The sequence below is a fragment of the Ambystoma mexicanum genome, chromosome 5q, assembly GCF_040938575.1.
Source record: "Ambystoma mexicanum isolate Mex_15411 chromosome 5q, UKY_AmexF1_1, whole genome shotgun sequence".
Classification (NCBI taxonomy): Eukaryota; Metazoa; Chordata; class Amphibia; order Caudata; family Ambystomatidae; genus Ambystoma; species Ambystoma mexicanum.
Genome location: NC_090933.1, coordinates 692,179,859 through 692,205,830, shown reverse-complemented (window position 1 = coordinate 692,205,830; position 25,972 = coordinate 692,179,859). Strand labels below are relative to the sequence as shown.

Sequence of the window (25,972 nt, the reverse complement as noted above, 5' to 3'; positions counted from 1 at the left end):
ATTGCATTCTATTTTTAGAAATACACAGGGAAGGAGATGCTTTCTGCATGTTACATCATCAGTTGGTCAATTTCTGGCACCTGCCAAGTGAGAGGTTATCCCCTCCTCTCACGAAGTAGTAACAAGAGATAGGACAGAGACAGCATGTCCCTAGTAACAGGAAATGCCAACAGTGAACATCAAAACAGCAGAACTGATTGGGCTACATACCATGGTGGATAATGCCATTCTCCAGCAGTGCTTGCCCAAGATTGACGCCCTCTTCTGGCTTCGTAATCTCTCCGATATCAATCAACCACTCGACAAACTCACTGCGGGGGGGGAGGGAAGGGGGAAGCACAAAAGGATACACATTATTGCCATGTATTGCGTCTTCATAGTGGCCTTTGTCCACAGTTTGAACTTGCGAGATCAGTACACTCTGGCCATTTTCCTGGATACCTTGTGTCATCTGGCAGTGTCGAAGGTAAAATCATGTGGAATTTTAAATACACTTTTTTTAAATACCACTTAATTTTGAGCGAGGATCGCATGGGATATTGTGAATGCACTGGGTACAGAGAACGCACTTTATGAGGTAAATATTAGTTATTAAAGGGCTGCAGTACTTTCATTGTACCACATGCTGTAAATATCCTGTGCGATACCAAATAATAATATGACGGCTTTATTTGTTTAAAGTTCTCTTTCAAATTTTACAATACCACATGCTTTAACCATTACCATGGTTATGCCAAAATATATGCTTCTTAGACTTAAGGATCCAGTACATCTTTTGAAGCAACTCCGTCGCCTCTACCTTTTCACAGATATGTTCCACTGTGTACTCATAGAGATCGTGAAAGATGATGGTCTGCGGTATTAGGCAACACATTTTAAATGAGCAAACTAGAGTGCAGTGCACCCTACAACATTATGTCTGTCACGTAAACCCTCAATATCTGAAACAGGCATGTCTGATAAATGATCTGCCAGTCCAAGGCCATAAGGGCCCTATTCCTTCACATGAGATGGGCTATCTCATGCAAGGCAGACACTTTTCCCTGTTTAGCAATACTACACCGATTGAATGTCCACCTACCCTAACCATGGAAAGCGCGTTTTCAATTAAAGGTTTAATTTAACTTTTAAAAAGCCACATAGCTCTGAGGTCTCCAGATCAAAGAGAGACTGAGTTTTTAAACAAAATAATTTCCTTTTCTCACAAAAGTACATGGAAGAGGGCCTTTCCTTTCTCCTTTAGTTTCAGGTTACCACACATATTTTGAACTTCCACTTTTTCAAGTCTCTTGAATGGTTTGCTCTAAATTCTTCGGCCTTTTTGGAATGCTCTGTACTTAGTGGGTTTCTTTAAGCAATATCCCATTACTGGTAAGGTAATGGTAATATCCCATTACTGGTAAGGTAATGGCCTCTGTACAGAATTACATATACACTGTAGAGCAATGACCTCCCATGGAGGGGTACATTGCTATTAGGAACGTTGCATGCTATCCGGGGTTCGAACAGTGTTTTTTTTTTAAGTGGAGAAACTGCGCGGTTGCTTCTTTTCCACTTAAACAAACTACAAAACAAAATGGCCACCATGGACGAAAGAAGAAGGGAACTACATGTAGTCCCTTCTCCCTTTCCATTGAGACCATTGCTATGGCAGGGTAGCACCTGAACACTGAGTATTCCTGGCACCAGCAAGGGAAGAAGCAGTTGCAGGTAAATAGGGATGGAAGTGGGGACGGCTGGTGGAAATTGGGGTAAATGGCAGGGAGAAGGGGTCATGGGATTATGGCAGCCTCCTGCTTCTGAGAAGTCTTGGATCGCGGGCAATACCATGAGGAATAGCTCACTTTCTGAGCTTACTGATTGTCTAGGAGGCCGTTTGCCCGCCCCTGCCATGTGTTATTTAATCCATAAGTCCCATTACCACCTCAGGTAATGCCCCGGGGCGCATAGTTATGAAGGCCCATAGTAGGAGAGAAGGGACTACACATAGTCCCTTCTCCCTTTCCATGGTAATGTGTCACAGATCTGGAGGGATGCACCGGGGACGGTTTTCCCAGCATGTCCGCTCTGCAAAAGGATAAGGTAAGTAGGGCTGTAGGTGAGGGTGGGAAATCTGTGGAAAATGAGGGTGGGGAGGATTAGGGAGTGGGCACTTACCTTTTTTTCTCCAGCAGGTAAGATGGCGCCCTCCAGACCTGAGGAGGCTCTGGGGATTGGGATTGCCGTCTGGTAATGCCCCTGTTCAGAGCCTCCTCATTGGCCGGGAGACTGCCACCCGCCCGGTTACAAATACGTGAAATGAAGCTGCTTCATAGAATATGCCTTGGCATTCCAGGTTGTTTTTATATTTTTGTTGTTGTAGAATTTCCTTTTTTATTGCAGGGTAAAAACGTTTCTGCCATTTTTAGTAAGGTGCGCATAAGCCTCCCTTTTACGTTAAAGTTTGCACGTGCCTTGTGGAAAATGAGCTTTAATCTTTTCACTATCAGGATTTCCATAATTGTCCAAATTCTATTGACATTTTCAATGTTAATTCTTTCACATAGGCTTAACTGTCGTCACTGGAACCATCAGCTGTTTAAATATATATTTAGCTTGGCCCACAGGCAACGATTCGGAGAAAGGCATATACTTTGTAAGAGGATTCAATTCAACAATACAGCTAAGTCAATGCCTAGTCTGGGATACTGAATGGAAACCCTTATTGATATATCTTTATGTCCAGTTCATGAGTTCTGGATGACTACCCCTATATAACACCCCTCTCTTAGAATCCCCCTGACCCCACTGAGCCAAGAAGTAGTTCTGTTTTGCAAGTTTAAAAGGTTCATTTGAGAATTTAAAACAATATATATATATATCACACTTTATAATAAATTAATATCTGATAGTACACTTAGACATATGATGTTGATCAACAATGGGTAATCTGGCACTAGCACACTTCTTTACAATCAATGAGGAGTTAGTATAGGATGGATAAAGTAGCAAAAATACTTTTATGGTTTCAAGGGAAAAGCAATGAGGAACAAAATGCAGTACAGAAATACTTGATATGATTTTAGCAAAAGATAAGATAATCACTTTTTCTCTGGCAATTCACCCCCCTCCCCTATGCAATGTAAGAAATGGAAGGCGATGGAAAGAGGAGCACACAGTTCTCAGGAATGCAATCAAATACAATACGAAATTCAGTTCCCCCCCAGCAAGCTTAGAGAAAACAGGTATGAGTTTTAAAACACAGGCCCAAGTGCTTTGAATGTGGTGGCAGTGAAGTGAGAAATATGCTGAAAATGCTTTTAATTCCCTTTAGGAGGTTCAGGGTGAGTGAGAGATACTTGGGATGAGCTCAGGCTCACTTTAGCAATGATTCAGGGATGGTTAAGAGACAAACAAATTTTTAGCACATGAAAGCAAAAAGCTGCTATCTTTTTACAGGTAAAAAAATCAGGCCAAATCGCAAATCGCGGCAAAATTTGCGAGTGCGTGAATCCCGATTAGGAAGTCGGTTCTAGGTTCGTTGGAAAGCCTAGATTCTAAGCTTTCAGAGGACAGCTAAATTTCGTTCCTAACCCAAACGGTTCCAGAGATACGGACGATTAAATAAAGGTAGTTTTTCGGATTTAAAGTAAACTCAAAATGACAGGTGACAGCTTGTAGCTGCAGAATTGACAGGTGACAGTTGTGCAGCTTTAAAAATGACAGATGACACGATTTCTAGGAGGCAGTTCTACTTAGGTTAAAATAGTTGGATTAGATTATTTTAACTAAGAGATTGGTTCTGCACAGTTCTGCTAGGTACTCACAATATAAATTTGAAATAGGCCTCGCCACGGATCTGGTCAGGTTTTGGACTGGACTCCGGTTCTGGTCTCGGCACTTCACAGTGATCTGGGTCAGCTCTCTGGTTCTGCTCACAGCGGTCTGGGTCACTCTGGATCTTTGGTCTGGTCTCTGGCAATTGTTCTTGGCAAAAGAATTCAAACAGCTGGCCCGGCTGTGGAATAGTTCGCAAATGATTTTAAGGTTGCTGAGGCCTGCTGAGAAGAGTTCTCAGTTTGTGGGTTTAGGCCCTTGCTTTAAGTTCTGAAGTAAAGTTCTGGTCTTTGGAGATTGATGGATTTGAAGTCTGGATCTCTGGATGTGAAGTCGTCGTCAGCATGCTCTGCAGCAAATGGAATTGAATGTCTCTACCTGTCCCAGCAGTCTCTTTTTATGTGTTTTGAAAATGGGTGTGTGCCTGGGCCTAGCTAAGCCTGCCCCTCTCTACTTGTCATTGGCCCAATTCTCCCCTCTCCCATGATTGGGAGAAGGAAATGGATTGTCAGCATGATGAAGTCTGTTTATGGGTCAGAGGATCCTCCCCTGGTCAGTTTGCCCACAAATCTATATTTGATTCAAATACATCCTTCCCAGATATACAATTTGTTGAAATTACATGTGCACATTATATATTCCTTATGGTCCATGCTTGTCCGCCTCTGATCTTCCTGGGGGCTTGCATTCAAAAATGACAACATTTTGCGCTTTTTAACTGGTTTTGCAATATCGGACATTTACCCAAGATTACACACATGTGCGCAAGGAGTATGGACATTAATTGATGAAGTGTCAGATTTTTAACATGCAGACATTTGGAGTGAGACCCTATTTTCTGCTAGCAACCCCCCAGAATACACCACAGGGTCCTAACGACTCTCAAAATGTTCACAGAAAAATCACAAAAATAATGATATTACTTATATAATTCTGACAAGTCCGCACTGTGAGTTATCTATCTTTTTAAAATTATGCCCTGGTCAAAAAGGGGTGTGGCTTCCCACATCACATGGTGAAATAACTGGTTTATCCACTTCCCCCAAGCTCAGCTGCTAGCAGAGGCACTGCCCCTCCCAGTTTCCCCTAAGAGGAAGCCACTTTACGGCCCCCCAATATAACATTTGCCTGAGTCCAGGACAGGCCTTTGTTCAACTCCCTGTAGTCCCCAGCTGCTCCACCCCTAATCTAATCAGAGAAGTGACAACTCCTTTTGGCAAGGGGAGTGGCTGAACCGGTTTCAACTCCTGTCGGGGGTAGTTGTCAGGCAGAATCCAGTTTCATTAAGCCAGGTTTCAGCTAAATGTCACTTTTTGTTCCCAGTTTTCTACATTCAAATCAAACTGACAATTTTTACATATACATTAAATAATGACTTCCTTCAAGTCATTTCAGAATATAGTTTTACATTGTATCCACCTCTTAGCAAGTCTTTCCTTGGTCTGGTTTTGTTTCATTTGTTCAGTTTTACACAAACGTCTGGTGGTTTTAAAACGCCGGCTTTCTGATAGTGGTGAGTACTGGTAATGCAACCATTTTTGGGATTAAGAAAATGAATTCCTCACAGTTCTGAGTTGCTTTTTTCGCAATCAGCATTACCATTCCCAATGGTTTCAGGCTACTGTGTGTGTAGCCCACTGGTGGTTTTAGGCAGTGCCCTCCTGTGCTCACAACATAGGCAAAAATGGGTGGCAGCCTATTCTTCATGTTTTCTCTGTGCACTCTCTGGAGAATTCTGGCCATCATGATGTTTTCCATGCCAGTACTGCACAGTTTTATTGTAGGGCTTGGATGCATGGGTAAAAACATCCCACAACTTACATCTTGTTGTACATTGAGAAATGGTTGGAGACGTTCTGTCCCAATCAATTAAATTAACATGTTTGGACTGGACCAACATTTCTTCAATTTCAGTCAACGCTGTTTAGGGCTATTTTGTGTTACAAAATCAAACTTCTCTGCTTCAGATCATTGAAAAAAGTAAAACAGAAACTCTGGTGTCCGAGAAGTGGGCTTTCTGGATTTATCTTCTCCTCAACATGTATCATACTACACTGGGTCCTCCCTAAAACAAACCACACAACATAGACCGAGGTTTCAACAACTTGTTCATTTCACTTAGTGAAGTGGTTGCATAAATACCAATTGGTCGGACTTGGAAGGGGAGCTTCCAAGACAACTATGCCAGGATGGGTGAGTTAACACAAATCATGTGAAGGGTCTATGATAAGAGGAGCTATTGGTCTGTGCCTCAGTTATAGTCCCTTTTGTGATCCACACACTTACATGGAGTGTGTGCCCGGGACAGCATAATACGAAGTAGACACACTCTCCTTGAATGTGTCTTATTTGGCTTGGTGTGATTGGTCTTCTCCACTTTGCCCCCTCCTTCTTATACTTTCACAATTATAACACCATCTGAAATGACATTCTGACATCCTCCCAGTCCAGAGGCTACTGCCTCTTTTCATATCTTTTGACACTAATTCTTCTGAAAAGAGGCTAGTTGGTGGGTCCATTTCCCCATTAGTTAAATGTTTTGTTATTGGTGGGTGATTAATAGTTGCACCTCTCACCCATGTTAATTCCCCTTATTTTCAGCTAAGCCCAGGTCTGGTGGTTGTGCTAACTGAATTTATCTCACGCTCAGTCCCCGTGGTCCAAGGCCTGGGAAATTGTATATCTTCCATGTTGGAAACAGGCCCTCAGTTTACTGTGGCCCGGCAGTCCAGTGCTCTCGCTGCAGGCAAGCCTGTTTTTCTCTGTTAGTGTACTCACACAGCACATGTACATTGTGTCTGTGACCTGTTTCCGCATGCTGCGTTCTACAATCTATGCTGGGGCTTGTACAATTGAGCTGCACTTGTTACAGAGTCTTGCTCAATTTATGTAAGGATGTCAAATCGTTCGTGGAGATGGTTTTCTCAGGATTCGCCACCACCCCCATTAAGGGAAAATAGTACTGGGCCTTTTCCTTACACCCAATGAGAGATATGTCCAATTCATATATGCTATGGAACTGATTTTGCCATGGAGATTGTGTGGCACATAATGGGGACCTAGGAAAAAGAATGTTACAAAGACGACATTGTCACATATTGCCTAACATTCCACCTGGTGCCTTCCACCAAGTAAATTCGGTTCCATGTGTTAATATCCCCGCAAAAATATCGCGATACAAAAATATCGCCATATTTATGCAGCAATATTGAGACATGGACCCTGCGGGGGACACCCCCGGAAACCCCGCTCCCACAAATGATCCCCCCAAAAATATCACCTATGTTGAGACAAACGACCATATGGACAGCAATATTTTTGGTGGGGATAATATGTAGGGATACCGTAATTTCAGACCCAGATACTGGGTGGCTACTTATGATAACTGCATTCGGCTGTAAATTGGCCTACCTAGCTGAGGATCGCTATTTTTTCTGTGGTAATCTTGTTCACAACGTGTGGTCTGTAATAAGGTGGACTGTTTTTCTAGTTACATATTATTTTGAGGCTTCTGTGACCCACTTAATAGACAGGCATTTCAGGTCTGTGGTGGAGTAGTTTAGCTCACAAGGAAATAATCTGAGGCTGATGTATAGGAATGGGCTGGTCCCACCCTAGTCGCTCTTGAGATAATACCACTCGCAGACCCAACAGTTTGTAATATGAATGCCTTGGTAAAGCTAGACATTGCCAATAAAAGAGGCCTTCATAAGGCATCTCTCAAGGATTCAAAGACTCCCACTTCAATCGGAAGGTTGGTCATATTTAAGTTTTTCATTATGGGGTCCTCCAATGGCAGAGAGATTTGCGATCACACACTCACAATACCCAAATAGAGCCTGAAAGGCCTGCAGCTCATTTGGTGGTTGGAGAGGGTACTTGGTGGACGGCAGCCCCGCTTTCTGCCTCTGGATTTACTAGAACATTTCCCATGCAAAATCCCAGATATACTAAGGGGGATTTGGGAAGGTGACACTAAATTCTGACCCACCAGATTATAGATACGGGTAGTACAGCTCAGTGGCAACGTGCTCGTCTTGGAAGCAAGACTATGCGGAGCAACACAGGTTTGAATCCCGGATCTGTGCTTAGAAACCACTCCGGTATTAAGTGTGCTATGAATAACCAATTAAAAAAATATGCATTTCCCAGGTTTTACCATAAATGATATGATCCATTTATGCTCCAACAGCAGCAAACGAGCTCAGCATCTGAATCTGTAAGCTGCAGGAAAGCTGCTAAAGCAACATGCAGCCATTAAGTAGAACAGCAAATTAAATTGAATAATTTAGGGGTAGAAAATAATGTTTTCTGCACAACCTCATGAGCTAGGGATCCTGCACTTTAGTGAACTGATAATGTGGATTCAACTGTGACAAGTCTGATCTTCTGTAGTAATTCCTCAACCTGCGGCATTGGATATGCACCAAACTCCAAAAGGCCATTGACTTTATGAAAGTCTACCAAATATCCCCATCATCCATTGGGCATTACAACCAAAAGCATTGGAGGCAGCCACTGACTATGAAACCATTTTAGGGCTGGTAGGTCTGGTATCTTCTTGATCTCCTCCCTCACGATCTGACAATGAGCCTCTGGCAGCTGGTAAGGTTTAAGCTAAGCAGTTGTTTTTCCAGGGGTAGAGGAACATAGTGGAGAACCCCTTGCAGGCTACTGAGTGAAGACATCAAATTGAAATCCTTTAGCTCTTGCTGCACAGAAGTTGGTAATCCCATAGGTATCAAGGCTGAGGCTATGTTTGCAGAGGTGCCACTGGAATTCGTAACATTTGTGTAGGCCATAATAGTTGTGTTACTTGTTCTCCTTCCACAACTTCAGCCATTTAACATAATGGATCTGATATTGCTTATGCTGGTCCTTCTACTGGAATCTATAGTTGAAGGCACCTAAAACCTGTCTGACTAGATAGGGGCCTTGCAGCTGGACCAGGAGCTTATTATCAGTGGTTGGTAATTAAGCCATGACTTGATCCCACACCTGAAACTTGTGTACTCTGCCCTTCTGATCGATCATGCTGTATGACTGTTGTTGTGTTTCCCATGCCTATTGTAGGTGTTGCTGCACTAAATCTCCGACTAGGGTCATCTGATCCCTTCTTTTGTGCATGAGGTTGCCTCTACTTGTGGCTTGGTTTATTCATGGTACCCATCCTTCTCAGCATATAAATGACTCCCCCACCCCCTGAAGTTCCCTTCTTTACACACTATCTCAAAGGGGATGCACCCAGTAGATGCCTGGTGGGTGCTGGGGTGTGGGGGGGGGGGCAAACAATTACCAAAGCAACATCTCATCCCAGTTCTTCTAATCCACCTTTACAAGTATTTGCAACAGATTTTTAAAAGTTTGGTGAAACCTTTCCACTCATCCATCTATCATCAATCTGAGACTGCTGTATTGAGGCGTGCAGGGTTTTAATGTGGAGCAGATCTTTATATCGCCCGCAATCTTGGACATAAAGCTCAATTAATGGCATGTGAACATATCTTTGGGGAATGTTACTCGGGTAAAATGGAGCACTAAGGTTCACAGGAAGGTATTTAGGTAGAGGGGAAAGAGCTCATGGTATCAAGTAGCATAGTCGACTACGACTAGAACACTTTCATTTGCTGCTATCAAAGGGTGCAAGGGTCCCAATATATCCAAACTAATATGAAAGGACACACTGATAAAGACAGAGTTTGCAAAGGGGCCCATGGAACATATGTCTCTGATGTTTTCCAGCAGCTGGAACAGCTGGTGCACAGATTGTTTAAATGTCTTTAAATATCCAGCCATAGTAATGGGGACATTATATGGTCCTGCCCACCCCCAAATGCCTAGCTATGATGTGTGTAATTTCCAGAATGATAAACTGGAATGGTTTGGGCGCCACTAATTGAAACCTAGTGTCTCTATCGAATTGAGTGTTATTTTTAAACCCTGTTTAACAATCCCTGTAATTCCGCAAACACTTGCTTCTTCTGTCCTTTGATTTCTGGGATAACTTATTAAAATATGCTCCTGACGGCATGATCATTCCTTTGGGCAGCAGGACAGTCAGGAGACTCTTGTAAACTTTCCACCTCCTCTGCATGACGTGTTGGGCTCCTGGTAGCATGCGTGGACCCAAAATCCAATCCCCCATTCCTGTTGGTGGTAGGTTGGGACATCGAGCGTTGGAGGCCGTTTTATGGGTATGAACTCTTGGGTCAGGTCCTGTCAATTCTACTACTCACTTCTCACACCCCCTTGTCAAAGGGTGAATATAACAGAACACACACAATGTAACCATATTTCAACAACTTGTTTTGTTCTCTGTGGGAAGGAGTTGTATGAATACCTATTAGACAGGGAATCAAAGGTTCGATACTAAGACAGGATGCAGGGAGAGTCCAAATCAAGCGAAGGATGTGTGTTAAAGGGGCCTACTGCCCAGTCCCTATACTAAAACCACTTAACTTATGGACATCCACACCAAGGAAAACAGCCTTCAAAACACTCACAGCCTCAAAGAGGTTTTAAGTACCCAAGCACATTTCTTGACTTGTCCTTGGCAGATGACCCCTCAAATGAGTTGTCATCCATGACTCTCTTGTCATGATGGACCCATACAGGGGAAAAACCTGTTTAGCTTCCACTTTTACCCTAGAAGTCTCTTGATGCTCGTTACTTAGGCAAGACCTTGTATCTTTCAGTATCTTCCAATAGGGGTCCTCTGGGTAGTATTCTGTCCACCCTAACTAGGTATTTGTCAAACTACAGTATTGAAAAACCCAAGCCAAATGCCTCTCGAAAGCTTTCAAACTAATTTTGTTGTCTTTGCAGCTGCCACTAATACCTCTGCTAGAGCGCCGATCAGGCTAGTCTCTGGCTACTCCTTCTGAAGGCCTGGCTCCTCAAAGCCTTTGGGACATGGAACACAGCAGTCTCCTTACTCAAGCATTTCCTAGTGTCACCCTTTCTACAGCGTAACGCCTCCTGTTCTCTAAGGTTTATTTAAAATGGCCTAAGTGGCTTGTCCAGAATCAGCTCTTCCTCTCTGTCTCTCCTACTCATTCTCTGAATGCTACAACACCCACACTCTGGAACATCATCCTCATACTCCACCATCCTGGGGGCTTCTGACAATTTTTATAGTTAGGTTTGGCAAACATTATTCCAACTAGATGGTTGGTTTGTCTGTTTCTCTGTTAGTTAGTGTAATGCAAAAGCTACATGCCTAATGGTTCCACCAGCTCCTGGTGTGAATACACATTGTTTCAGTTAATACCCTGTCTGTCCACCATGCTGCAATCAGGCACTGGTATCCTGGTGGGTAGTCAGGCACTCCAGCTGACAGGATTGTAGGTATGATTGTGAATTTGCTATCAGCATACTCAAATGAGGCCTGTGAGCCAGATCTGTCTTCTTGCCTGTTGTCACATTTTTCTAAACAGGCTCCATTCAGCGATCCAAACTGGGTCTTGTGCGCATGAGTCGTGCTTGGTAGAGAATCCTGCTTCACATATTTACTTAGAATGGGGACTAGAGATCTGTAATTTCCCACTTGTGTTGGAAGTAGGGGTGTACTGAAATTCGGGTTCGAGTAAGTATTTGGCCGAATTGCAGCTGAAAATTAGATATTCGGTTTTGGCCGAATACGTAATTGATTATCACTTGAAGCTGTATAGTTCCCCCTAGAAAATACATTAAGTACTGCTTTGACTGTGTGTCTGGAACCGTTCAGGCATGTCATGTTTATCCTTTAAAAGGATCAGTAAACAAATGCTTCTGTCACTACAGGGCAAAGTTGTGAAAGTGCAAACTAAGTCCCTGGCCTTTATGTGCTGGACAAACAGACTTTAATCTGGTGGTTTGCGGGGGAGGGGTTAGCTACTGCAACATTTTAAATATTTAGAATGTTCAATGAGATGTCTCTGGTCTCCCCGGAATTTTGCAGTAGAAAACCTTTGCGCAGAAACAATAGTTCACCAAGTTACTATTGGAAAATTGAATTTTCTTTAGGGGCTTAGTGATTTCCTGATGACCTGTGTGAGTAATCTGAAAATTACAGATCCCTCCAATTCTAAATCAGAGATCCCAGCAAGTTCCAAACCCTAAGTAAAATAGCCCAGGGGTTAGTGACCCTGCAGCAAAGAACTGTATTCATCTTGCTGGCCAAGGTTATAAAGCAAGTAACATGGCTCAGTAGGAAGTGTAGCAAAACAGAAAGGTGATGGCTGGAAGGTTTTGAATTAATCATAACCACGGGCAAAGCTCTGGGCAACCCTCCAAACCATCGTTTTTCAGCCTGCCAAGCCATTACAGAAGGGGAAAAACCATATGCAAATCAGGCTTGGTCCTACCCCAAAAGGGGCAGTCCAGCCCGAACTGCTAGGTCACATCCCTTCTGCACGAGACCGCAAGCATCCCCAGACATGTTTCAGCCTTGTTGGGCGTCATCAGTGAGGAGTAGCTTGGGTCTCTAGGCCCGGCAGACTCGGGACCCACGTCTGGGCATACCCGTCCCACTCGGGGTGACTTTAGCAAAACAGAAAGGTGATGGCTGGAAGGTTTTGAATTAATCATAACCACGGGCAAAGCTCTGGGCAACCCTCCAAACCATCGTTTTTCAGCCTGCCAAGCCATTACAGAAGGGGAAAAACCATATGCAAATCAGGCTTGGTCCTACCCCAAAAGGGGCAGTCCAGCCCGAACTGCTAGGTCACATCCCTTCTGCACGAGACCGCAAGCATCCCCAGACATGTTTCAGCCTTGTTGGGCGTCATCAGTGAGGAGTAGCTTGGGTCTCTAGGCCCGGCAGACTCGGGACCCACGTCTGGGCATACCCGTCCCACTCGGGGTGACTTTAGCAAAACAGAAAGGTGATGGCTGGAAGGTTTTGAATTAATCATAACCACGGGCAAAGCTCTGGGCAACCCTCCAAACCATCGTTTTTCAGCCTGCCAAGCCATTACAGAAGGGGAAAAACCATATGCAAATCAGGCTTGGTCCTACCCCAAAAGGGGCAGTCCAGCCCGAACTGCTAGGTCACATCCCTTCTGCACGAGACCGCAAGCATCCCCAGACATGTTTCAGCCTTGTTGGGCGTCATCAGTGAGGAGTAGCTTGGGTCTCTAGGCCCGGCAGACTCGGGACCCACGTCTGGGCATACCCGTCCCACTCGGGGTGACTTTAGCAAAACAGAAAGGTGATGGCTGGAAGGTTTTGAATTAATCATAACCACGGGCAAAGCTCTGGGCAACCCTCCAAACCATCGTTTTTCAGCCTGCCAAGCCATTACAGAAGGGGAAAAACCATATGCAAATCAGGCTTGGTCCTACCCCAAAAGGGGCAGTCCAGCCCGAACTGCTAGGTCACATCCCTTCTGCACGAGACCGCAAGCATCCCCAGACATGTTTCAGCCTTGTTGGGGTGGGGCCAGGCCTGATTTGCATATGGTTTTTCCCCTTCTGTAATGGCTTGGCAGGCGAAGAATGATGGTCTGGAGGGTTGCCCCGAGCAATGCCAGTGGTTAAGATTCAGTCTAAACCTTCCAGCCATCACCTCTTTGTTTTTGCTTTGTCACCCCGAGTGGGACGGGTATGCCCAGACGTGGGTCCCGTGCCTGCTGGGCCTAGAGACCCAAGCTACTCCTCACTGATGAGCCCCAACAAGGGTGAAACATGTTTGGGGATGCTTGTGGTCTCGTGCAGAAGGGATGTGACCTAGCAGTTCGGGCTGGACTTCCCCTTTTGGGGTGGGGCCAGGCCTGATTTGCATATGGTTTTTCCCCTTCTGTAATGGCTTGGCAGGCGAAGAATGATGGTCTGGAGGGTTGCCCCGAGCAATGCCAGTGGTTAAGATTCAGTCTAAACCTTCCAGCCATCACCTCTTTGTTTTTGCTTTGTCACCCCGAGTGGGACGGGTATGCCCAGACGTGGGTCCCGTGCCTGCTGGGCCTAGAGACCCAAGCTACTCCTCACTGATGAGCCCCAACAAGGGTGAAACATGTTTGGGGATGCTTGTGGTCTTGTGCAGAAGGGATGTGACCTAGCAGTTCGGGCTGGACTTCCCCTTTTGGGGTGGGGCCAGGCCTGATTTGCATATGGTTTTTCCCCTTCTGTAATGGCTTGGCAGGCGAAGAATGATGGTCTGGAGGGTTGCCCCGAGCAATGCCAGTGGTTAAGATTCAGTCTAAACCTTCCAGCCATCACCTCTTTGTTTTTGCTTTGTCACCCCGAGTGGGACGGGTATGCCCAGACGTGGGTCCCGTGCCTGCTGGGCCTAGAGACCCAAGCTACTCCTCACTGATGAGCCCCAACAAGGGTGAAACATGTTTGGGGATGCTTGTGGTCTCGTGCAGAAGGGATGTGACCTAGCAGTTCGGGCTGGACTTCCCCTTTTGGGGTGGGGCCAGGCCTGATTTGCATATGGTTTTTCCCCTTCTGTAATGGCTTGGCAGGCGAAGAATGATGGTCTGGAGGGTTGCCCCGAGCAATGCCAGTGGTTAAGATTCAGTCTAAACCTTCCAGCCATCACCTCTTTGTTTTTGCTTTGTCACCCCGAGTGGGACGGGTATGCCCAGACGTGGGTCCCGTGCCTGCTGGGCCTAGAGACCCAAGCTACTCCTCACTGATGAGCCCCAACAAGGGTGAAACATGTTTGGGGATGCTTGTGGTCTCGTGCAGAAGGGATGTGACCTAGCAGTTCGGGCTGGACTTCCCCTTTTGGGGTGGGGCCAGGCCTGATTTGCATATGGTTTTTCCCCTTCTGTAATGGCTTGGCAGGCGAAGAATGATGGTCTGGAGGGTTGCCCCGAGCAATGCCAGTGGTTAAGATTCAGTCTAAACCTTCCAGCCATCACCTCTTTGTTTTTGCTTTGTCACCCCGAGTGGGACGGGTATGCCCAGACGTGGGTCCCGTGCCTGCTGGGCCTAGAGACCCAAGCTACTCCTCACTGATGAGCCCCAACAAGGGTGAAACATGTTTGGGGATGCTTGTGGTCTCGTGCAGAAGGGATGTGACCTAGCAGTTCGGGCTGGACTTCCCCTTTTGGGGTGGGGCCAGGCCTGATTTGCATATGGTTTTTCCCCTTCTGTAATGGCTTGGCAGGCGAGGAATGATGGTCTGGAGGGTTGCCCCGAGCAATGCCAGTGGTTAAGATTCAGTCTAAACCTTCCAGCCATCACCTCTTTGTTTTTGCTCAGTAGGAAGTGTGCCTGCAGAGGAGATGTGCTATATCGAAGAACAAGTTACTCTCTTACCTGGTAAAGTTCTTTCGATGGGATGGTCCGACGACGTATTCCATATCTATGACAGTAATCACCACAGCTGTGCTGCTTCGGAAAATCTTCAGCGTCGATGACGTCGATACGCCGTCCTCGAGGACCTCCTCCGACGGCCGACGTCACTGGATGTTATAAGTAGGACGCAGGACGCCTGTAGCCTCAGTTGTAGTTTTTCCCCAGAACGTGTGCCACCAGTCTTCTGCCAGTCTGACACACAAAGCCTTGCAGAAACGTAAGCTGCAATCGCATATGAAATTCTGTAGCGGGGAAGGTAGGGAGGGAGCGATATGGAATACGTCGTCGGACCATTCCATCGAAAGAACTTTACCAGGTAAGAGAGTAACTTGTTCTTCGAGGGGATTGGGTCCTCCAACGTATTCCATATCTATGACAGACTCCCAAAGCAGTACCAATGCAAGGAGGTGGGAAAAGAATTTAGAAAACAGAAATTTAGCATGCCCAATCAAATTGCGGAGTAAAGGACCGCCTTGCCAAAGGCCAGATCCTGCCCCCGGATGGAATTGAGGGAATAGTGACGTACAAAAGTATGTACCGAAGCCCAGGTGGCTGCATCACAGATGTTACGAGTAGGAACACCCCTCTGCAGGGCAGTAGAGGTAGCCATACCCCTGGTAGAATGGGCCCGTAAGCCGACCGGTGGGTCCTTACCCGCCAAGCGGTAACACTCAGAGATAGCCAAAATAATCCAGCAAGACAAAGTCTGTTTCGTCACAGCCTGTCCCAAATGCTTTCCAGCTTAACCAATGAAGAGCTGATCGTCCACTCTGACCCGGGACATGCGTGAAATATAAAAGCTTAACGCTGTCTTAGGATCAAGCCTATGGAGCCTCTCCTCTTCCTTACCAGGATGTGGTGGAGGATAAAATGCTGGAAGAACAACCTTCTGGCCTAAATGAAATTCCGACACCACCTTCGGAAGAAAAGAAGGACGAACACTAAGGACAACCCTGTCCTTATGACACACAGTGAAGGGTGGCTTAACTGAAAGTGCCTGTAACTCACTCACTCTGCGAGCGGAAGTGACTGCAACTAAAAATACAGTTTTAAGAGTTAACAGTCTCAAAGGGCATGAATGCAAACCCATCAGAAACTTGAGAACAAGGTTCAAATCCCAACCGGGCACCTGGAAAGGCGACGGAGGGAACACATTAATAAGCCCTTTCAGAAACTGAGAAATTAAAGGAATTTTAAAATAGGAACACTCTTCAGACGAGCGCTTAAATATGGACTGCGCCGCCAGGTAACCTTTAATGGTACCCACTTGAAGGCCCCTGTGGGCCAAAGAAAGCAATAAAGACAGAACCATGGGAATTGCACATGCAAAAGGATCCACATTCTTAACCCTGCACCAGTCGCAGAACTTTCTCCAATGGCAACGGTACAGGGACTTTGTTGCGGGCCTTCTGGCCGAAAGCAACACCTCCATCACGTCTTCAGGGAGGTCCCAATCCTTATACCTCAACCTTTCAGAAACCAAGCGTGAAGGTTGAGGGACCTGACCTCTGGATGGAGAACCTGACCCCCCTCCCGTGAGAGCAGATTGTCTCGGTAGGGAAGACGATGTGGAGGGCAGATGGACAAGTCGAGAAGGTCCGGGTACCACGTCCTCCGGGCCCACGCCGGAGCAATAAGGATCCTCTGAGAACCGAACCTCCGTAACCTCTGCAGTACTTGCGGGATGACGAGGACTGGAGGAAACGCATACAGCAGTGGGAATGACCACTCCACCACGAACGCGTCTCCTAAGGCTCCGTTTGGAGGAAATTCCCGCGAGCAGAACCTCTCGCACTTCTGGTTGACACTGGAGGCGAAGAGATCCACTTGAGGGGTCCCCCAAAGGGCGAAGATCTCCAGGAGAATCTCCTGAGCCAACTCCCACTCGTGAGAGATCGCGCTCTGCCTGCTCAGAGCGTCCGCCGTCTCGTTTTCGTCTCCTGCCAAATGAACTGCCGAGAACTAAACTTCCTGCTGGATTGCCCAGAACCCGAGCTGCATCGCCTCCCCGCACAGAGGAAGTGACCCTGCCCCCCCTTTTTTTTGAGGTAGTGCATGGCCACCGTGTTGTCCGTCAGGATCAGGACATTCTTTCCTCGCACAGTCGGCAGAAAAGCCTTCAGGGCTAGCCTGATGGCCCTCAGCTCCAACAGATTGATATGGAGTCTGGACTGTTAACTTGTTGGCATGAGCTCCCCATCTCGTGAGGGATGCATCCGTCACGATCGTCACCTCCAGCCAGGGCAGCCAAAATGGAGCCCCCCTCATCAGATTGCCTTCGTCGGCCCACCACAGAAGGTCCTGGGGGACCGAAGACGGCACCTGAACAGGGTCCGACATCCTGCCGGAGGACTGAGACCACTGGAGCTTGAGTGCCCATTGCAAAGATCTCATCCGCAACCTGGCCTCTAGCACCAGAAGAATGCAGGATGCCATGAGGCCGAGCAGTCTCAAGAACTCGAACGCTGGGAGAGTCTGGGCAAGATGAAACTTGTGCACCATCTGCTGAATGTGATGAGCCCTCACCTGGGAGGAAAACACTGCCCCGGGGATGTGTCGAGCACTGCTCCGATGTACTGGAGCCTCTGAGTTGGTGTCAAATGGGACTTGTGGAGGGAGTGGCAGGTGACAGACAGATGATCCAGAACTTGCTCGGGAGAGCGCGCCCTGATCAACCAATCGTCCAGGTCGGGGTAGACATGAATCCCCCCTTTCCTGAGTTGCGTTGCCACCACTACCATGAGCTTGGTGAAGACCCTCGGGAACGGGTCAATCCGAACGGCAGGACCCGAAACTGAAAGTGCGAGTCACCTACCGCGAACCTCAGGTACTTCTTGTGCTTTGGATGGATCGGCACATGAAAATAGGCGACCTTGAGGTCGAGAGACACCAACCAGTCCTGAAGTTGAAGGGCCTGGAGGACTTGAGAGAGAGTAACCATCTTGAACTTGTCCTTCCTGGGGAGTTTGTTCAAACCAAGCAAGTCTATGATGGGTCTCAATCCCCCGTCTTTCTTGGAAATCAAAAAATAAGGGGAATACCATCCCTTGCTCCTCTCCGCTACAGACACCAGTTCTATGGCGCCTTTCTCCAGCAGGGATCGAATTTCCTGTGCAAGGAGCGGATCCGGACTCTTCAAAGAGAGATTCCCCGGTGGATTGTCTTGAGGCCTCTGCCGGAAAGGAAGACAGTAGCCGTGGGTTATGATCTCCAGAACCCACACATCTGAAGTAATGGCGCGCCACACTGCAAGATGCTGTGCCAGCCTTCCCCCAACCGGCGAACCATGGGACATGGTCTCATGACTGAGCTGAAGCGGCTGTGGCGTTGCCTGATGGCAAAGAGGCAACAGCCCGAGCGGCCTTGGCACCTCGAGTGCCTTGTTTTCCACCTCTGGCACTCCTACGGAGGCCCCTTTGACTGGCAGCTGCTCTTGCTTTACCAAAGGATGAGTAATAACGAAAGGAACCTCCCCTCCAGTGCTGTCCCCTAGGACGAAAAGGCGGAGGTTGTCGAACTGCAGCACCCAACGACTTTGCTGCAGCCTTTGAGGTCTGCAACCTCTCAGGGCTCTCGTCAGCCTTGCTGCCAAAAAGATGTTCCCCATCAAAGGGCATGTTGAGGAGCCGGGCCTGCACATCAGGAGCAAACCTGGACTCGCGCAACCACGCAAACCTGCGTATCACGGTGCTTGCCGCCATGGACCGGCTGACGCAATCTGCCATGTCCAAACCCGACTGAACAGCCTCACACATAGCATCCTTGCCATCCTGAACCATGGCAAGGAAACCATCCCGTTCATCCCCTTCGGGAATATGTTCAGTCGCCAAGGAAACACAGTTCCACAGAGTGCGTGAAACGTGACAACGCACATATGGAGTTGGCCACCTGAAGCGCCATACCCCCTGCAGAAAACACTTTCTTCACCCAGCCGTCAAAACGCTTGTCGTCCCTATCAGGAGGGATGGTAGGGTACGACGCCTGCTTTGCCGGGGCCGTAGCCGCCTGCACCACCAAACTCTCCGGAGTAGGGTGCTTGGACAAGTAGCAGGGGTCACTACTGGATGGGCGGTATTTTCGCTGCAAAGACTTGCCCACTGCCGGGAGACTCTCCGGAGCAGTCCAAGCCGCCGCCACCCTCCTCTGTAGAGACATATGAAACGGCAGTACCGGGTCAGTTGGTGGACCAATATCGAGGATATCCGTAAGGTCATCCTGAACAAACTCCCCCGGGGGAGCAGACCATCCTAAGTAATCAGTGACCCTTGACATAAGGCGCCGGTACGAAGAATCGGCATGAGTGCCAGGCTCAGGCCTACAAAACTCCACCTCCGGAGAGGTGTCTAGCCCACTAGCATCATGCAGGGACTGCCTAAAGTCCTCAAACTGGCTATGGCCCGAGAGAATCTCGTCTGGCACCGTTTCAGGCACCATGCCATCATCAGAGCCCTCATCCACCTCTGAAATGAACTCCAGATGGCGGTAAGAAGGCACAGAACTTTAACCAAAGCCATGCTTGACCTTGGCCAGAGTCTTTCTACGTGGTTTCCCAGAGCCACGGGGTACCCCCGTCGACACAGCCTCGAAAGGCGTCGAGGGCGTTCAGTGAATCGGCGTCGACGCCGAGCGCGGCGTCGACAGCATCGACGGCGCCGACACAGTCCTCGAGGCCAGGGCCCCGAGCGTGTCCCTCGACGGCCGAGACGCCGTTGGCCTCGATGACTTCTTCGAAGGTAAGCCCTTGAAAGAGTCAATCGATGACCTCGGCGCCATCGGCATCGACGTCTTCCGTGAAGACACCACAGGTTCACACGGTCTAGAGCACATCGAGGACTGGGACCTGGACCGGGCATGCCAAGAACAATTCCCCTTGTCCGAGCGGGACCTTTCCCGCAAATCGTGATGACCATCCGAGCCCGAAGGCGTGCGAGCGGTGTCTCTCGGCTAATCACGACCGACCCCACTCGGAGGCGCGGACGGACCAGTGCCCTGCGATTCGAGAATCGCCAACATTTTCTTCCTGAAGGAAGCCCATTCCTCCGGTGTCGCATGCTTGGTGGAGTAAGCGACCCGCCGACAGGCGGAGTCCTCGGATGAGGACGGGGAAGGAAACCGATGATGGCGCTTCCAGAAGTACCTCGAAGAGGCAGAGGAGTGGCGAGTCCGACTCCGGGACCGAGACCCACTGGACTTCCGATGACGATGCAGAGAGTCGCCCCACGAGTCATCCGTCGAATGCCCCGCAGACCTCGACTTCCGCGGCTTGGACACCTTACCTATCAATAACTTCTTCTTACGCTCCCGCAAGACTTTCGACGTGAGCGACTGGCAGTCGACACAGTCATCCGTGTCATGGCCCTCCCCGAGGCACCAGAGGCAGGCGTTGTGCGAGTCCGTAACCGACATCTTGGACCCACAGTCCCCGCACTTCTTAAAGCATGGACGCAGTGTGGAAGATGAGGTAGACATCTTCACGAATAAATACTTCACAAACACCAAACAGGTTCGAAGAACCGAGAAACAACAGACACCCCAAAGAGTCGAGGCGCGCCGAGATTCCCGAAGCGAACACGTTCGCAGAAAAAATGGAACAGAGGCTACGGGCGTCGTGCGTCCTACTTATAACATCCAGTGACGTCGGCTGTCGGAGGAGGTCCTCGAGGGCGACGTATCGACGTCATCGACGCAGGACGCAGACGCCGAAGATTTTCCGAAGCAGCACAGCTGTGGTGATTACTGTCATAGATATGGAATACGTCAGAGGACCCAATCCCCTCGAAATATAGATTATAATTCCTGCCCTCCAACGTATTCTTGTTGCCAAAATGAGTCCCTTTGAATTGGGTAAAAGTGACATATGTTACTATGTAACGTGGCTATGCAGTAGATTGAGAGTTTTACAAAAATACATTTTAACCAAAATGCCAGAGTCTGTGACAGCAGAAATATTTCTTCCACCATTAGAAAGTAAAAAAGAAGTGGGATATTTGTGTAATAAAGATGAGAAGATACACGTTAACAATTTAGAAACATTGGAATGAATGGATGTACAACTGAAGCAAATAAGTCAAATTAACATGCACATGCTAAATAAACATCTGAAAATCAGCACTGTCCCTTCCCTGCCCTACACCACAGAAAGAAAATCCACAATTACATATGTTGACCCCAAGGTGTTGCCAAGGCTTGTTTTTATTTATTTATTTATTTTTTGCTACGGAAACGCGTCTCTGCTTATGCATTAATTCCAGTGCCATGATATTGCTACTGGGGCACGTAGGTTCTTTTTGAAATAAACAAAATGAAATCAGTGGGCATACTTCGGGCCTTGCCCAACATGATGGCACCTATAAGGCAGATCATAAGCATCCGTGGTTGCATCTGCTCTGTGGTATAACAATAGAAGGTGATTTTAATACTTACTTTATAGCTTCAATGGGCATTATTATAAGGAATGCACGGTACCCATCTGTCCAAGGAGGTTTATGAACTCTGGGCTCTCAGCAAATAGTAGTAGGAGGAGATCAGAGGGTGAGTGCTCCCTGGTGGGGATTCCACTCTACCAGTTACAAATGGTAAATGGATTCTCCTGGATCCACTTGCTGGCATATGGGTTTCTGGACATCTACTGTGCTAGAATGAGGAACATGAGGAACATCACAGTTCACTTCTCTCCAGTGGCGTCGCTAGGAGGGCCCCCCCTGTGAAACCCTGTGCCCCCCCCTTGTACCACCCTACCTAAGGTGAGCAGTGACCATGTTCTCCCCCTACATTTGTCTGTGCCCCCCTACTTTTGTCTTTGGCCCTCTCTGTGCCCCTCCTAAATTTGATTCCTGGCGATGCCACTGCTTCTCTCATGGTGCGACATCTGTAAGTAGCTTTCTGGATGCATTGCACTGTTTTCACAATGAACAGCAAATGACAGCAAGGTGCATCTGTCTGCTGAATCGCTGTCCATTGGAAAATCCCAAGGAATGGGCAGATTCATCACAATAAAGCCAAAGTGGCCTCTGCAACTTGCCGCAAGTCCACAACACAGCCCTATGTAAAACATATTTACCCAAATTTTTTACACCGATCTCAAGTATTTCTTCTGCACGAATCAGTGTCCTTTTTGCATAGACTAGCATAATAGCCTGGCAGTTAAGGGGTTAAAAGACAAGCATAAATTATAGGTCAATTTCATACATAAGCGTGGACATAAAAAAAACACTTTTATATATTTTATCCCAAAAATAAAGTATTGGAAAGGTATCAAACGTGCTTTGTGAAATCTCGAAAGGGCTCTAAAATATGAGGTAATGCGCAGCATGACAGAGTGTAGGACAATCTTCATAAATTGCTTACCCGTGATTCAGAAATGCCATTTGAATTCTTCTGCAACCACACGCAGACATTCTGCCATGGCTCCTCTGCATCCATTCCCCCTTTTGGCTGTCCTTGCAAGGTACACATACACCCTAAAAGGGCGTCTCATTTTGCCATTTCAGAATATAAACATGCTAAAAATTGGGGATGCAGGCATCCAACACCTCCTTCCCAAGTCCCAGATTACAGGGACCCCCAGGCAAAACGTATTTTTTGCACCAGCATTCTGCACTACCGTGGCTTGGGAAAGGCCTGAATGGTTCAACCTAACGCTCTGTTCTCCACCAGGGTAGGCCCAACCAATGGAAGCCGGGGCAGCCCTGTTTTGGTGCATGCCTTTCGGTGTGGGCCACTTTACCTCCCCACTGCTGCCGTGGAGCCCTTTAATGGTCCACAGTGGCGTGACAGCCAACATGGAGCTGCTCATTTGGCACAAGGGTGATTTAGGCACAGTTGCTGTGCCTGATCGTGCTGTGCCTAATCGTTTTAGCGCCAATCGGCTGCTTAATCGTCTTTATGCCAATTGGCTGCTTAATCCTGGCACATTAAAAAAATGCAACTTCATTCAATGTTATCCGAATCCAGGGAGCCTCTTTTCAAGGCCCGATATTTTCCCACAAGCTCAAACATGGTTTATAGTTTAAAGGCACAACTTCCATACTTACCCTGCAATTATATGCATACATATATATGAATGCAGGCTAAGTACAAAAGTGGCGCATCATAAAAATTGAAGTTCCCTTTGTTGTTGTGGCTAAGTTCCAGGCCTTGATTCTGCAATCTGAAGGACTGCAACCCAGCTTGCATGCTGCGGCCATCCCTAGCCACGGCTGACCACAATACTACAAAATGGGTTTAAGCTGAGGAGCCGCCCATGTCCAAGGAGTCGTTGAGTTAGCATTGTACTCTGACAGTCTAATACCGGGGTCTGCAACCTGTGCAGATATTGGAGGCTATGTCTTCCATGGTCCCTCACCATTGACATTGTGGACAGGGGATGATGGGAGATGAAGTCCAAAACATATGGAAAGCCAAAGTATGCACACGTCTGATCGTAGGTTTGTTTCAAGCTACTGAGATAGTGTCTGGTTCGCAAGATACGTCTTCAGGCATGAACCGAGAAGAAGAGACCTGAACATCAATGTCCATCAACACTCTCCAATCTGGAAAATCCCATGGACTGAACGCAATGGTGGCCTGGCTAGAAGCTGAAATCCTGAGCTTGCAGCATGCACGTATTCCAAGACAGTCAGATGTTTGTGCTTAAATGGCTACACAAATACATCAGCTTAAGAAAATATGAATTGTGGAACTCCCGCATCTGAATCGCGGATTAGGGGCCATGATACATGCCTTTTATTGCCATCATCACTGTAAACACATGGCTTTGACCTGAATCCCCAGGCAGATTCATACTGAACATTTCTCACAAGTAATATTCTTCACCATACTGGCAAGCTCAGACAGGACTGGGCAAAAAGAACTGCGGATGGTGATATATGATGACTAAAAGAACTCGGTCCACAGCATGCACGGCCCAACATGCCTGCTCAACAAGCTAACACGCAACAGAGAATTCTCCCTCAGACTTACTGGAATTTAGCATAAATGCCAAGTGTACACCCTCAGGGAACAACTAAGGGTGGGTGTTTCCAGCACCAAGAGTCTGACAATGTTTGAAGGCAACATAACAGTCTTGACGAGGGAAATTATGAGCAAAAAGTGTCTTGCAATTTATCTGACCATCACGTCAACACCTCTCCCCACACCCGGCTAACTCTATTGAATTATTTGTTGACTTAGAATTATTTGGGTAATGCCACCGACTTTGAATAACAAGAGACCTCATGGTAGCCAAGAGCTCGAAATTTGCACAATTGGAAAACGTCATTGGCTGGAATCCTGAAATTAGAAAATGTCAAATCTTACTCCCTGTAAGAAGATTGCCAAGACTACAAGCAAAAGTGGATCCCTGAGAAAATACCTGTAATTTATTTGGGGACATGTATCATTACTGGTCCTTTAAATTCTTGAACCGTTCACTTTTGCCAACTCTCTGAATGTTTTGCTACAGGTGGGCTAATCTTACTTTACAACGTGTGATATATCAGTGCAAACAAAACATGTGGTAGAGTTGGCTAGAAGATGGCCCTCAAGCCAGACATGGACTGGCCTATAGGGAACTCTCGAGATTTCCTGTTAGGCATCTGCAGGGTGGGCCTTTTTTGTGTGGTATTTCCAAATAATTTTACCATAGGAAAATGGGGGGACTCGCTGAAGATGTGTAATATGGTGCCACTTGGAAAATGATTTCCAGGGCCTCGTTTGGTTCCCAGTCCACCCCTGCCTCAAGCTGCATGGTTCTAGCTGTTTCTTTAGTTTAAAAAAAAACAATGTAAATGTGTAGCTTAGCTTCGAGGGTAATTAGTAAACATGTTGGCCCTTCTTATGAGTTTTGAGTGATTATGCACACATTAAGGGCCTAATTCCAGTGGTTGAATTGGGCGGGAGCGGTTGGGAGCGATGCTCCTCTACTTTTACTTAATTACGTTTTACTGTTCCTATGCTTTTAGTTTAAAAAGAAACTGTTCCAGAATGGTTTTGTTTCAAAATAAAAGTGTAGGAAGAAGTTGAAACTTTCACTTTCAGTGCAATGCACTGAACGTTCCCTTAAGCAGCAGGGGCATGTGTTTGGGGGTTTGTATTGTGCGTCGGAGGGGGTGTGGTGAAGGGGTTTGAGGAGAGCAGGGGCAGGCCAGGTGGGAACATAGTTGCACTACTTCTTTTCATACACTGCGACTACTGCCTAATTCATGGAATATTTACCGCAGAGCAAAGTGACTTTACACTGCCAACAAACTCGTTGAACCGATCCTAATTCACAGTACTCTTGGCACCACGCTAAATGGGCCTAGTTAAAAAAAAAAAAGCATAGTGGTTGTTTTACAGCATGCAGTAATCTGAATGGCGCTGCACAATAGTTTTCCAGGTCCTAAAGTGGTGCTGGAAAGGGAAACATGTGGCAACTTCCAAATGTGGAAAGCGGCTGCAATATAACACGTTATGAATACTCTTCCAGTTTCTACAACAGACCGGTATCGAGTCCGCCTATATTGACCAATAAATGACACCCAATCCATTCTGAATGTCAGAAGCAGTCCCCCATCCTGCAGCAGCTGGGACTGCGCCAGGAGATGGCTGGCTGCATCAGCTCTGATTCAGTGTGTAAGAGCTCACAGTCCTGGTGGGGGAGAGTGCACATTAGCGCCCCTGCCCCTATGTTAGGGCACCAGATGGAGAAAACAGATTGATAGACTTGCTCTACATTAGCGACCCTGTCTGTGCACTCTCCAACCAGATGTGCTCAAGTATAGAGTGTGGCACTTGTAACTGAGTATCAACATTAGGTGTTGTCGGGGTAAGGTCAAACTAGGCCAGCCCTCATCGGGCACCCTTGGGAAGAGAAGGCAGCCTTTGATTCAGTGGTTTTGTCAGTCAGCAGC

General features: G+C 47.2%; 1 protein-coding gene across 1 annotated transcript in view; it reads right to left on the bottom strand.

Moving 5' to 3' along the window:
- Positions 1–25,972, bottom strand: part of PREX2 (phosphatidylinositol-3,4,5-trisphosphate dependent Rac exchange factor 2) — a 1,458,907-nt gene that overhangs the window by 917,572 nt on the left and 515,363 nt on the right. The window contains exon 12 of the mRNA XM_069621155.1: positions 211–311. Within this exon, the coding sequence (XP_069477256.1) occupies positions 211–311 (101 nt within the window). The remainder of the gene's footprint in view (positions 1–210; positions 312–25,972) is intronic.